The 15,287-nt window shown below is 39.2% G+C and overlaps 1 protein-coding gene across 1 annotated transcript in view; it reads right to left on the bottom strand.

The window, feature by feature from the left end:
• Positions 1 to 5,440: 5,440 nt before the first annotated feature.
• LOC128690311 (death-associated protein kinase 1-like) overlaps positions 5,441 to 15,287 on the bottom strand; it is a 532,947-nt gene continuing 523,100 nt past the window's right edge. The window contains 6 exon segments of the mRNA XM_070090725.1: positions 5,441 to 6,910; positions 12,532 to 12,607; positions 12,609 to 12,660; positions 13,816 to 13,843; positions 13,846 to 13,869; positions 13,872 to 13,911. Of these exon segments, the coding sequence (XP_069946826.1) occupies positions 6,750 to 6,910; positions 12,532 to 12,607; positions 12,609 to 12,660; positions 13,816 to 13,843; positions 13,846 to 13,869; positions 13,872 to 13,911 (381 nt within the window). The 3' untranslated portion in view covers positions 5,441 to 6,749.

The following is a 15,287-nucleotide window of genomic DNA, read 5'->3' as shown; positions in this document are numbered from 1 at the left end:
ACGTTGGTGTTTCGCTCTATTTTGTGGCCAGAATTTGTTTTGTACTCTGATGAAGATTTAATTTCCTCATGTTTACCATATCTGTACATGGAGTGTCGAGGCAGCGCGGACACGTTTTGGATGAATGACTTACACTGAGTTCAGTGACATTCACTGAGCCAATATTTTGACGAAAAAATTTTACTTATTCCGATGACGACTTAATCTGGGGGTCCACTGTATATGGAATAGGTGGTATTATTATTAAAATCAAAAAGCGCTAAACTGACAAGGGTGATACAGCACTGCGGGGCAGAAAATAGTGCTAGGGCTATACACAGCTAGGTGGAGAGGGGATCAGAGGTGGGGGGAGAAAATGGCTGGAAGGGACGCAACGGGCTACGTGTCAAAGTTCATACAGTAAAGCAGTTGCTGACAAAGTCAAAAAGTGATTGTAAGTCAAAGGCAGGGTCATCTGCAAGAAGGGCAGATAAGGTAAGAGTGGTAGGGCAGCTGCGTCGTTGGAGGTAAATCCTGCAAGCTCGCCGGTAAACCGAGCAATCTACAAGAAAGTGAAGAACTGAAATAGGGACCTGACAAACCTCACAGGGAGGAATAGGGTGTCGTTCCACGAGATACCCATGGGTAAGGCGAGTATGGCCAATGCGGAGACGGGAGAGTGCAGTCTCCCGAGTCTGGCAACGATGGTAAGATGGCCACAAACCTAAAAGTGTTTAATAGAGTGCAATTTGTAATGGTGCATGCCCAACCACTGTTGTTTGCAACAGCCACAAAGATGGTCTGAGATGACTGGAAAATAAATCTCTGAACGGAATACCTCTATGGGAAACCGGAAGATCATGCACCGCTGACTACACAGCAGCATCTGTTTGTTCATTGCCCTGCATATCGTGTCAAGGGACCCAACAGAAAACGATGTCTTTGTTTTTTGCTAGCCGCACAGCGCAACCATAGTTGAATACAAAGGGTTAATGGAAGTGCAGAATCAATTGTTTAATGGCTTGTAAAGCACTGAGGGAATCTGAAATAATCACAAATGTTAAAGGAGACATATATGTAATACGGAGAAGCACTATGAGGATGGCATATAACTTAACAATAAAAAATACTAGCCAAGTCTAACAAATGACCTTGGACAACGTTGTCAGGAAACAGTGCCACGAACCCAACACCAGAAGATTTAAAACCATTTGTATAAACAGCAATGGCATGAGTATGCGACCAGAAGTGATTAAAAAAAATAGAGCGAGAAGCAGTTGTAGGCAGGAGAGCTTTGGTGCACGGCAGTAGAGGAGAACAGACACGAACCGTCGGAACTTCCCAAGGGGGAAGGGAAAAGGCAGATGTTAAATGAACATACAAGGGAGGTAACTGGAGAGAAGACCAGAGTGAAGACGAAGAGAAAACAGTCTGAGTAAGCAGGGGCACCGAACAAATAATGGGCTACTAACGTCCAACCCCTCAAGGAAGGTTCCTTGATGTTGGTGAGGGGCTCTTGATTTAGGGAATTGGATCTGTGCTCCAGTTCCCCGAATTAAGCCTGAATGCCTTCCACATCCCCTCCCAGGTGCTGCATAATCCTCCGGGTTTAGCGCTTCCCCCTTGATTATAATAATAATAATACTAACGTCCAAGACCAACCTATACGTAGAAGGAACATGAAGGTCATGAGCGTGGACAAAATAACGAAGACAATGAGCATCACGACGATCAGCTAAGGAAGGAACATTCGCCTCTCCACAGAGGCTTTCAACAGGGAATGAACGAAAGTCACCAAGGCATAAACGTAGACCCTGATGACGAAGGGGATCTAACTTAGAGTTGTAGGAGAAGCTGCAGAATAGACTTTGTTGCCACAGTCCAGCCTGGACAAGACTAGGGTGGAATGCAAACGGAGGAGAGTTCGGCAATCTCCTCATGAACGATGAGCAAGAATTTTAAGGAGATTCAGCCAACCATGTCAAACTGCCTTCAAAGAGGAAATGTGAGGTTTCCATGTCAACTGGCGATTGAAGAGGCCAAGAAACTTGACCGTATCACATTCTGGAATATGTGAGCCATGTAAATACAATGGAATATCTGGGATAAGAGGACATCTAGTGAAAGTAATGAAATGGGTTTTGGTACTAGAAAATTTAAAGCCATGAGAAGTGACCCAATGGGAAACTTAGTCAAGCGCATCTTGAAGGGAGGCTGCTACCAGACAACGGTCAGTGCCTGCCTAAGGTAGGTCATTTATAGCCAAGAGAAAAAGGGTAGTACTAAGGACACAACCTTGTGTGACTCAGGAATGGGTGGTAGACTACTGAAAGCAGTTAAGTGTTTATAAGATAATGAGGGAGGGAGATTATTTTCCCCAAAAAGCAGACTTTAAACATATTAACCATGGTTAATATATTTATAGAAGTGGTTTGGAGAGAAATGAATGCAGGGAAATTAAAAGTAAACATTGGAAAGAACAAGGTAATGAGGGTAAATTTAGGTAATGAAAGATTGTTTTATCAGATTGGAGGGAGTATTAAGTGAAAGCATCCAGATATCTAGGAGTGGACTTGTCAGCAGATGGGTCTATGAAAGGCAAGGTGAACCATAGAACTGACGGAGAAATTTTAGTGGTGCATTAAGGTGTCTGTGGAGACGAACATTTTCTGTGGAAGCAAAATGGAGACTGTACGAAAGTATAGTGGTACCAACGCTCTGACATGGGTGTGAAGCATGGGTTGTGAATGCTGCAGCAAGGAGGCTGAAGGCAATGGAGATGTCATGTCTGGTGTGAATATCGTGCAGAGAATTCGCAGCTTCAAGATTAGGAGGTGCAGGGTTACTAAAAGTATTATCCAGAGGGCTGAAGAAGGGTTGTGAAGGTGGTTTGAACATTTAGAAAGGATGGAACAAAATAGGATGACTTGGCATGTAAATCTGTAGTGGAGGTAAGGCAGGGTAGAAGTCATTTTAGGAAAAGTTGGAGAGATGGGGTAAAGGCTGTGTGTATGTGTTAGGAGAGAACAGAGGCAAGTGGTTTTTATGACTTGATATGCTGTTGGAGTGTGAGCAAGGTAACACTTACGAAGGGATTAATGGAAGCCAGTTAGCTGGACTTGGAGGTGAGAAGTACAGTGGCGGCACTCTGAAGGAAGGGTGGGGATATTTGCAGTTTTGAACTGTAATATTGGTGTGCTTCTGACAAGACAGTGATGAAGCAAGTGATAATGATTTTTTTTTGTGTGTGTGCGTGCAATGGGGGGGTCACCCCCACCTCAGTTGGAGACAGCTGATTTGTTGAAAGAAAAACAAAAAAATTTATATATATATATAATATATATATATACAGTGGACCCCCGCATAACGATGGCATCACATAGCGATTATTTCGCATACCGCTTACTTTAATTGCAAAAATTTTGCCTCGCATACCGCTTAAAAACCCGCTTACCGATTTTCGTCCGAGACGCTTCCAATGTGCGGCCTGAGCCACGCTCACATGTTCCGCCGGTGGCATTGTTTACCAGCCAGCCTCCGCAATAACATCCAAGCATACAATCGGAATATTTCGTATTATTACAGTGTTTTCGGTGCTGTTTCTGGAAAATAAGTGACCATGGGCCCCAAGAAAGCTTCTAGTGCCAACCCTGTGGTAAAAAGGGTGAGAATTAGTATGGAAATTAAGAAAGATTTTGAAGGGTTTGGGGCTAACCCTGAGAAGCCTATGCCAGTTGTGGAATCCATTGTGCCTACTTCAAAAATTAAGGAAATGTGTGCACAGTGGGTTGAACTGCAAACCTTTATGGATGAAAATCACCCTGACACAGCTGTTGCAAGCCGTGCTGGTGACTATTTCAATGACAATGTTGTGGCCCATTTTAGACAAATCGTAAAGGAACGGGAGGTACAGAGCTCTATGGACAGATTTGTTGTGCGACAGAGGTCCAGTGACTCTCAAGCTGGTCCTAGTGGCATTAAAAGAAGAAGGGAAGTAACCCCGGAAAAGGACTTGCTACCTCAAGTCCTAATGGAAGGGGATTCCCCTTCTAAACAGTAAGAAGATAATGCTCTCCCCTCCTCCCATCCCATCAATCATCACCAGATCTTCAATAAAAGTAAGTGTCATGTAAGTGTGCATGCCTTTTTCAGTTTGTGTGTATTAAAATTAACATTTCATGTGGTAAAAAAAATTTTTTTTCATACTTTTGGGTGTCTTGCACGGATTAATTTTATTTCCATTATTTCTTATGGGGAAAATTCATTCACATAACGATTATTTCGCATAACGATTACCCCTCTTGCACGGATTAAAATCGTTAACCGGGGGTCCACTGTATATATATATATATATATATATATATATATATATATATATATATATATATATATATATACAGTGGACCCCCGCATACCGTTGGCATCACATAACGTTTAATCCGCATACCGCTTGCTTTTATCGCAAAAATTTTGCCTCGCATACCGCTCAAAAACCCGCTCACCGCTGTTCGTCCGAGACGCGTCCAATGTGCGCCCTTAGCCAGCCTCACATGTGCCGCTGGTGGCATTGTTTACCAGCCAGCCTCCGCGGTAACATCCAAGCATACAATCGGAACATTTCGTACTATTAGTGTTTTTGGTGATTTTATCTGCAAAATAAGTGACCATGGGCCCCAAGAAAGCTTCTAGTGCCAACCCTACAGCAATAAGGGTGAGAATTACTATAGAGATGAAGAAAAAGATCATTGATAAGTATGAAAGTGGAGTGCGTGTCTCCGAGCTGGCCAGGTTGTATAATAAACCCCAATCAACCATCGCTACTATTGGTGGTACAGCTGCTGCTGTAGTACCGTCTGCTGCTGCTGTAGCATCGTCTGCTGCTGCTGTAGCACTGTCAGCTGCTGCTGTAGTACCGTCTGCTGCTGCTGTAGTACCGTCTGCTGCTGCTGTAGCACTGTCAGCTGCTGTTGTACCACCGTCAGCTGCTGCTGCTGTAGTACCGTCTGCTGCTGCTGTAGTAGCACCGTTGTTGGTGTGGCTTATTGAGAATACCAAGAAACAATTAACCCCAGAGGATTTGCCACCCAGGATAACCCAAAAAAGTCAGTGTCATCGAAGACTGTCTAACTTATTTCCATTGGGGTCCTTAATCTCGTCTCCCAGGATGCAACCCACACCAGTCGACTAACACCCAGGTGAACAGGGAAAAATGCCTGGAACTAGTGCTCATATTGGTGAATTTAAAGCCAGCAAAGGTTGGTTTGAGAGATTTAAGAATCGTAGTGGCATACACAGTGTGATAAGGCCTGTTCTGGAAGAAAATGCCAAACAGGACCTACAGTACTCAGGAGGAAAAGGCACTCCCAGGACACAGTGTCTCATCAGTCATTGCTGCATCTTCAATAAAGGTAAGTGTCATTTATTCTTCATTTAGTAGAGTAGTACATGCACAATATATATTGTGCATGTACTACTCTACTATTGTGCATGTATCCTTCTCTTTGTGTGTAGGAAAATGTATATTTCATGTGGTAAAAATTTTTTTTTCATACTTTTGGGTGTCTTGCACGGATTAATTTGATTTCCATTATTTCTTATGAGGAAAATTCATTAGCATACCGATCATTTCGCATAACAATGAGCCCTCTTGCACGGATTAAAATCGCTATGCGGGGGTCCACTGTATATATATATATATATATATACACATATACATATATATTGGCAGTTTGGAGGGATATGTTGTGTATCTTTATATGTGTATGCTTCTAAACTGTTGTATTCTGAGCACCTCTGCAAAAACAGTGATAATGTGCGAGTGTGGTGAAAGTGTTGAATGATGATGAAAGTATTTTCTTTTTGGGTCACCCTGCCTCGGTGGGAGACGGCCGACTTGTTGAAAAAAAAAAAAAAACATATATATACACATTTTGAGTAAAGAACTACAGAACTTGCTTGTACAAATATAATGAAAACGTTTCCTGGGATGAGAGGGGAAGGGAAGCCCACATGAATTTTCTTAAAATTTCATAATAGTCTTTCATTATAAAAATAGCCCCTTTATAGGAGTGTCTTGCTGCCAACAAGGCACTTATAATTCAAGGAATGGGATATATCTTCCTTTAATTTGGATAAAACCTGATGTTTCCTTATGGGTTGTGCTTATTCCTATTAATGTAATAAAGATATCGAGAAGTTGGGGACCCCTGCTGTAAAGTATCCTAGAACACTAAATTTTAGCCAAGTAAAACCTCCTATCCTAAGGGTAACATAGTAAACAAGATAAAATATTTTACTCTTTTTGATAAATATAAAATTTACGGAACATGAAAACTCAACCAGTGATACGAAAAGACATATGACTTGGCACAAATAAATATATGCATAACTACATAACGAGGAGTGGAGATACTGCACCCTAATACATATAAGATTTGATATTCAGAACACACAATTGTTACTTGTACCCTATTTTCCTTCATAAATTACAAGTAAACCTAGAACTGAGTTCCTTAGTAAAGACAACTGAGAACTAAGGATAATTTTTGTGCTTATACAATTTATCAAAATTAAAGGTAATAACCTATCACATCACAATATTAACATGATTATTCACAGCAAAGCATGTAATTTTAGAAGGGAAGCAATGGCATTCTAGAAAAAGGACATACAATAGTCTGAAGAATACTATCAATAAAACCTGCAAATGCATGCAATGATAGAGTTTACAAAACTGTTAAAGTTTAGTGAGACTCCTGTGGTGCTATTATTCATCTGGAGAGGTTAGAAGTGGATGTGGCTGAGGTGGAAGAGATTGGTGGAGAATCAGATGTTGCATCATCATCAGGAGGTGCAAGTTGATAGAGAGGAGCCCCACACATAACAGATACCGCAGCATCTTCACGTTCCATGCCACGAAGCTCGTTTGCTAGTACGCCTGTTCAGTGTAAATATTAAATCATGAAAATTTATGTATATGTACACATATGCTTCATAAAAAATTATATGACAAAAACAGCTTGCCTAAGAAACACAGCTTTTGAGTATGCACAGTGCTGTTTCATGGGTATCGTTATTACTAAGATGTTTAACTAACCAGTGGTTTTTTTTCAATCTGATATAGGCAATATATACCAGAAATGATGGAAGAAGTGGAGAGGTAATTCTCTCAAGATGTATCGAGTATTTATTTCCTATATTGGATTGAAAAATCACTGGCTGGTAAAATGCCTCGTTAATAAAGATATTCATTCCAGTGCTGTTTGCAGCATTTTGCAAGAAGCAAAAGGGCATAACAAAGAAAGAGTTAACAAATTAGATCACTTTTTTTTCTTTTGCATCTAATATAAGGCTGTAAAGTTGATTTTAGAAAGTTTCACTTTAACCTGCAATACGTTCACAACTTTTAGTAAGATTCTCACCATGATCATGCTCATAATTAGTTGTACATGCACACTTGACTAAGAAAGGGACAACTCGACTCGATTAACAATTCATTCACTAAACAAAGCCATCATTCCTCACACGATATATATATTATTCAAAACCTTAAACTCGAAGACCTAACAGCCATTTTCTTGACTCAAAATATATTTATCCAACATAACCATACTATTTTTATAAATACCTACAATGTAAGGATGAAGATACAGTATTTGAAGAGAGATCCAACTTGTCAGACTGTCTTCCACACACTAAATGTATATGAAACTAGCATTAATATGCACAAGTGGTTTAAATTGTGTACTCCATGAACTTGTAAACAAAAATAATCACTTCTACAAACTTGTAGAGAGGGTGTGCATTAGAGGTTCCATGAGACTACTGTATATGTGAAAGACGTATTTTTTTTTTAGCCTAGTTGGTTGTCTCTCGCCAGGGTAGGGTGACTTTGGGGTCACCATCATTTACCTAGTCATTGTCTTACCAGAAGTGTGCTGACATCACAGTTCAGATGACTCTCCAAACTACAGGACTCGAGTCCCTTCATGTTACTTTGCTCACACTTCAACAGACGTCTTAAAAACTGTCTCTACTCCTGTTTAACATGCTCACACCAACCTCCTTCCAACCATTCCTGGGATGACTCTTATCCCTCCCACCCTAAATATATGTACCCTTTTTTTGTCACCCTATCCTCCTCCATCGTGCTTCTAATTATACCTTGAGGACCCCACACCATCTTTTATTTATTTGCTCAGAATTTTTTTTTTTATATTAACAAACTGGCCATCTTCCACTGAAATAGGATGATCCAAAAAGAACAATGTTTTCAACATCACATGAAAAGAACTTAAACTGAACATCAGTGACTCGAGACTGTAGGAGATTGACACGAGTCAGTAACATGTCTATGATGTATCCAACAAAATAAGCAAACTCTTGGATGTTACTACTGCCAGGGTCCGGCTGGGCTACCAGAATCTCAGAGGTTAAATCACCACCACCAGATGATGCAGAAAAAGCTGACGTAAACTTTGCCAGATGGACAATTGTCACACTATGCACTAGAATGCAATAAAATTAATGAATTCAGAGACAACTCACTCAGAAATGTTCAAGAAAGGTCCAAGTATTTTATCCACAGTGGTATATTACCAACCATTTTGGAAAATAAGGTATTTTATAATAGTTTTTGACCTAATTCATGTATACATTAATAACTCATCATGAATGTAATCAGATATAAACATGAAAATAGTACATAACCACTGTAACTTGTTAAACCTATCAAAACTTTGCAGTCCAGTTCCTAGACCCATTATGTGCCTCTACAATCTTTTGACTACTGCCCAGAGGATGGGTATGGGGTGCTTAATAAAGATATTAAACTATGTAACTCCATCACTGCCCTGCCAGAGGTGCATCGACACTACAATTTAAATGTCCCCACCCCTCCTTCAGACTGCAGGCACTACACTTCCCACCTCTAGATTTTTTTTTTTTTTAAACTGGCTGTATCCCACAGAGGCAGGGTGGCCCAAAAATAAAAAAAGTTTCTCCTTTTAAATTTAGTAATTTATACAAGAATTCTGTTCCACTTCCCCATGGAGAGAAGAGGAAATATAAGAAAACCCAGAGGGGTGTGTGTATATATATGCTTGTACATGTATGTGTAGTGTGACCCCAAGTGTAAGTAGAAGTAGCAAGATTTACCTGAAATCTTGCATGTTTACGAGACAGAAAAAAGGACACCAGCATTCCTACTATCATGTAAAACAATTACAGGCTTTCATTTTACATTCACTTGGCAGGATGGTAGTACCTCCCTGGGCAGTTGCTGTCTACCAACCTACTACCTTAAACCTCTAGATTTATCCCCCTAAAATTCTTAGTTTCTCTTGTCCCCTTTTACAAAAGAACTATGCATGCTCTTTGCCAATCCTTAGGTACCTTCCCTTCTCTCATGCATGTAGTAAACTATACTCTCACATTCCCTTCTTTGAACATTATCCATGGAAACAAAGACGAGAATGTAAGTATAGTTATACCAACACTTTCATATGGGTGGCAAATGTTGCAACAAGGAGGAAGTGGAGATGGTGTATCTGAAGGCAATGTTCAGTGTGAATGTAATGCAGAGAATCCGTAATTTGGAAATTATGAGGAGGTGCGGGGTTACTAAGAGTGTTATCCATTGGGCTGAGGAGGGGTGGTTGAGAGAGGATGGAATGAAACAGAATGACTTGGAGAGCATATGAATCTGTATTGGAAGGAAGGGGGTAAAGGTAGTTTTGTGTGGAAGGGGGGCTTGAACTTCAGGCAAGCATGCATGAGTGTGTGATAGGAGCAAGTGGAGACAAGTATTTTTTTTTATGCCAACATGCTGTTGAGTGTGAGCAAAGTAACATTTATGAAGGGATTCAGGAAAACTGGTAAGCCAGACTTGAGTCCTGGAGGTGGGAAGTACAGTGCCTGCACTCTGAAGGAGGAGTGTTGATGATAGTTTTTTAACTGTAGTGTAGGCATGCCTCTGGCAAGACAGTGATGGAGTGAATGATGACAAAAGAGTTTTTTCTTTTTCAGGTTATTCTGCCTTGGTGGGAAACAGCCAATGGGTTAATAAAAAAAAAATAAATGAAACAAATACATCAACCACTCCAACATAATATCCCCACTTTTAACATCTGTTTTAATCTTATCTGTCACAGCTTTTTTCTCATAATCAACATTTTTGATATAAGCACTACTGCAATCAATTTCAAAATCAACATTTCTTGACCAAATTGTACCAGACAGTTAGGCATTTATCACACCTCAACCAATTAAACATATAGTCTACCAAAGATAAATGCATTGAAGTAAATGGTGAGAAAACATTAAATATGGAAGCAGTGTCAAGGAGGCTGGCTCATCTGCAAGCACAATTACAATTATTAAATCCATATTTCTTGGTAAAGCTACACCAAACAGAATCTCGCTACACCTACAAAACAAATCAAAACCCACTAAACCTATAAAAGAAATTGCAACCCACCACAACCACAAAAACAAACCCACTACACCTTCAAAACAAATAGAAATCCTCTACACCAAATAAGCATATATCAGATAAATATAGTATTTTATCAAGTAAAAGTTAAGAAATGTAGTAAATATGTAGACAGTATGTGTTAACTGTTTGCAAGCCATTGGCAACCATCACTCTCCCCTCACTCTTCACTACACATTAGAGTATCATTTTTTCAGTTAAAAAGCACCAAATCCACAAATAGTGTTCAAAAGTGAAACTGCTGGGTCTTGTATTTTTGTTTAGCTACAACTAGACACATCAGCAATGTTGAAACGAGTGCACTGGCAGGCAGACACTACTGCAGTCTTCTTTTGCTTCATTAGCAACCACTGTTGCATAATGAGTTGTATCTACAAATATTCACCCAATACTGCAATAACCATATATTTTTATAAAAATAAAATTGTTTATGAGGGTTTAGAGAGAAGGAAGGGAAGCATCAGCCAGATATGACCACACTGGGACACCAGTTTTTAATGCAGGAAAAGTGACAAAAAAAAAAATCTTTGTACCCAAAATTCCTTAGCTACTTGAATACAATTTGATTTACTTTCAGAAACCCCGTAATAAAATTTATTCATGGGTTGCCCAATAGTAGAAAGTTATCTAACTTTTTTTTTTTTTTCAACAAGTCGACCGTCTCCCACCGAGGCAGGGTGACCCATAAAAGAAAGAAAATACTTTCATCACACTCACACATTATCACTGTTTTTGCAGAGGTGCTCAGAATACAACAGTTTAGAAGCATACACATATAAAGATACACAACATATCCCAAACCCCTCCTTTAAAGTGCAGGCACTGTACTTCCCATTTCCAGGACTCAAGTCCGACTATATGAAAATAACCGGTTTCCCTGAATCCCTTCACTAAATATTACCCTGCTCACACTCCAACAGATCGTCAGGTTCCAAGTACCATTCGTCTCCACTCCTATCTAACACGCTCACGCATGCTTGCTAGAAGTCCAAGCCCCTTGCCCACAAAACCTCCTTTACCCCCTCTCTCCAACCCTTTCGAGGACGACCCCTACCCCGCCTTCCTTCCCCTATAGATTTATATGCTTTCCATGTCATTCTACTTTGATCCATTCTCTCTAAATGACCAAACCACCTCAACAACCCCTCTTCTGCCCTCTGACTAATACTTTTATTAACTCCACACCTTTTCCTAATTTCCACACTCCGAATTTTCTGCATAATATTTACACCACACATTGCCCTTAAACACTTGAATTTATAGGAATAATTGTACTCAGTAATTAATATTCATCTGAAATGAAAGGGTAGAAAAGACTAAAGGAAAGTAAAAAGAAATAATAATATCTTTATTTCTACAAGTACATGTACAAGGTATACAGGCCTAGCTGACATCAATAACACAGTCCACATCCCTTCATCCAAAACCCTGGGGCCAGTATTGTTTCAAGTTTTAGAATTTTTCGAAGTTCAGAATGATTCTCAACGCCACTATGTGGCGGCGTGACCCAGTACTGAGATGACCGACTCTCCACATTCCATGAAAATGCTTTGGTTTTCAGAACTTATCCAATTTCAGAATTTTGGATAGAGGTTTGTGGACCTGTACTACTTTATAGAAAGCCGCTTGCTATGCAGAGCATTTTGGGCAAGTTAGGTCAAATTTTTAGCCAGGATGTGACCCACACCAGTCAACTAACACCCAGGAACCCATTATTACTGACGGGTGAACATGGACAACTGGTGTAAGGAAACACGCCCAACGTTTCCGACTTCTGCTGGGAATAGAACCCGGACCCTCACTGTGTGAGAAGAGAGCTTTTGCCACCAGGCCACTAAAAAAGGAATAAGTTAAGAAAAGAAAGTGTAAAAGAGTAAGGAGGGTGGAGGGATGGATGAGGAAAGACTGGGCAAAAAAATGGAGAAAAATGGAGGAAGGAACCGAAGAAAGATAACTCATTTTACAAAAAAAGTGACTCATTTACTATTAGGATGAATGAAAATCTGAAAAGGAACAAATAAGTACTCATACTAAAAAATTTTAACAGATGGGAAATAAATAACCTCCCAAGAGTGGTGTGGGAGACTGTCCCAGGAGGAAACAGGTGGTTTTGGGAGAATGCGGGGATGACCCCCCTTTGGGAATCCAGCGGGAAAAGTTGTAATCCAATTTCCGCAAGAACACACCAACAACAAACAAATTTCCCAAAAATAAATTTATTCAACCCCAAGGGAGTTAGTTGTTTTGATGCCAGTGACGGGGACTTTCACCCAAAGGAAATGGCCCTATTCTCCTTTCTTTTTAAACCTGATTCCCCCCTTTCCCCCCGGCAACCCCGAGGTTTAGACCCCACCCTCCATGAATGGGTGATAAATTTCATGGGACAAAACATAGGGTCATCAGCTTTTGGGAACATAAAATGGCCCAATCAAAGAAAGAAGGAAGGGGTCCAATTAATTGACGGCACTTCCTTTTGAAAAAATAAATTTAAAAAGGTCTTTACAGGCATTTCTTTTTTAATTTCAACGATAAGGAAGTCCCAATGATAGGATTATTTATTATGCCTTTTGATAAACTGGGGCTCTCGGCATGCCGGACTGTGGCTTTTAAAGGCCGGGGATTGGGTCGGACTGTCTTACTGGCCTCTATGACCCCTTTTGTGCCTCTCCCGCTTTACTGTACCCTTTGGACTGCTTTACTCTGGCCTGTCCCGGTTCACTGTGGCTCTAGGCTTTTTTAACATTTACACTAGCATGCTAACTGCACTTTTAATGTAATAACTATACTGATTTGTGGTATTCTGACTTTAAGATATTTTTGCAAATCACATATCATTCTTGAGATATTTGTTAAGATATAGCTTTTGAACAATTAAAAATTTTGAAACCCCATTTATTAACAGAAAGCTCCCATATGTTTTGGGGAGATGATTTTTTTTTTTTTTTTTCCCCAATGAACTTTCAAACTCAAGGCATTATATGAAGATAGGGCTGTTTTTAAATTTTTTTTTTAAATGAATCTGAATTTTTTAGATATTTACCTTTTGGGAACCCCAAACACGGGAAAGATGTTCATGTGGGGCTATGTATAACAACTATATCATAAAAAAAGATTTAACAACTCTAGTCAAGATTAAATTAAATTTTGGCTGATAAATTCCTGAGCGAGGTTTCTGGGTGTGGTGTAGATTTTTATCCAAGGAATTAAACCTGACCCCCCCTTGATCAAACCCAATTTCCTCCCAGGTGTTTTATGACCCTATGGCTTTTGCACTATCAGAATGTAAAAAGACTGACACACAAGCAGAATTAAAAAAAAGGGAAAATACAGTAAAATTTTACCAGTCAGAGCCCCGGATGAGGGGATCCATGGAGCCAAACGCTGAACAGTCAGGATAGACTGAGATTTAAATCCCCCCCAACAACCAGAGTGGGTACAACCTGACAATATCCATTTATTTATTTTTTTTTTTTGTACTGCACTTCACATGCTTTATAAAGATTTTAACATTTTATTTTCTGAAAGTCATTTACAGAAAAATTTTGGGCTGTGTATGCAATAGAATTTAAAAAACACCTAACTTTTAAAAAAAAATAAGTGAGTCCTTCAAGACTAGCTTTGATAAAACCCCTTCTTTAATTTGAGAATACGTTTAAATTAAAAAAAAAATTGCAAATCTTATATAATATACAGTGTGTTTGGGCAATTAAATTTTTTTAAAAACTCCACCCTTACACCTCAATTAGTATTAAGATTTTAAAAAAAATTTAATCGAACACTTATCTTGTCTAGTTTTAAGAACTATGTATTAAGATTAGTCTGCCTGAAATGCCCTGGCAGGATAGTGGCTTTGATTGAAAAACCAAAAATTTTAATTAAAATTGTAACCTTTTAAAAAAAAAACCTTTTTTCTTTATATTTATTTTATTTTTAACTATAGGAAAAAATGTAATTTGTCTCTTTTTTTTCCTAACATTTTTATAGTCTTTCTGACAATGAATGACAACACCCCCCAAGAGAAGGCCAAATGGTCAGGGGCTGTAGAGAGCGACAACCACAAACATCCCAAAATAGGGCCCCAGTTCGATTTGTTGAAAGACCCCTGCATCTTTTAAAAAACAACGGGAAGAAATTTGTTTCATTTAACCCCTTTTGGTCCTGCTGTTGTCCACAGCATTAACCCATGTTTGTTGGTACAATAGAGCTCACCACCCCAGATAAGCTGTGAGCTAGAGAGAATAGGTCTTGAGTGGGGAAAAATATAAAATCCCAGCAGAATGAAAAAGTAACGCCTTTTTTTTAAAACGGGACTTCGGTTTTTGCAGGGTTTTTCATGGTTTCTGGTCTCATTTGATAAAATGGAAACGAACAGAAAGAGAGATGATTCTGATTTTTGGGGGCTGAAAAATACCCAAAATTGAGCTCAAAGGGGAAATTAGTTTTTTGCCAATATTCCGAGTAAATAAACCAATCACTCATCCAAAACCCAAGTGGTCAGTCTAAGGCTTCATGAATGCGGACAGTATTTATACAATTATTAAAAAACCAAGTGAATCCATTTTTTTGTATGAATAAAAATAAAAATGAAACTTTTAAAACCCAAATTAAGAATACAAAAATAAAAAGGAGGGGGAATACAATTTTTATTTGTTTGACTTGAATTTACAAAGTCACACGTGACTTTTTTAATGGTCCCAAATGGGCCAAAATCAAAGCTCCCCACCCCCATGTGCAAGCTTTTCTGTGTATTTTTCCAGCAAGGGATTGTGCCTTTTTGTTATTTTTAACTAATGAACAGAGAAAAAGTTATTTTAGT

The sequence above is a fragment of the Cherax quadricarinatus genome, chromosome 32 (genome assembly GCF_038502225.1).
Source record: "Cherax quadricarinatus isolate ZL_2023a chromosome 32, ASM3850222v1, whole genome shotgun sequence".
Taxonomy (NCBI): domain Eukaryota; kingdom Metazoa; phylum Arthropoda; class Malacostraca; order Decapoda; family Parastacidae; genus Cherax; species Cherax quadricarinatus.
Note: the sequence above shows the minus strand (reverse complement) of the source record. Positions and strands in the feature narration are given on the sequence as shown.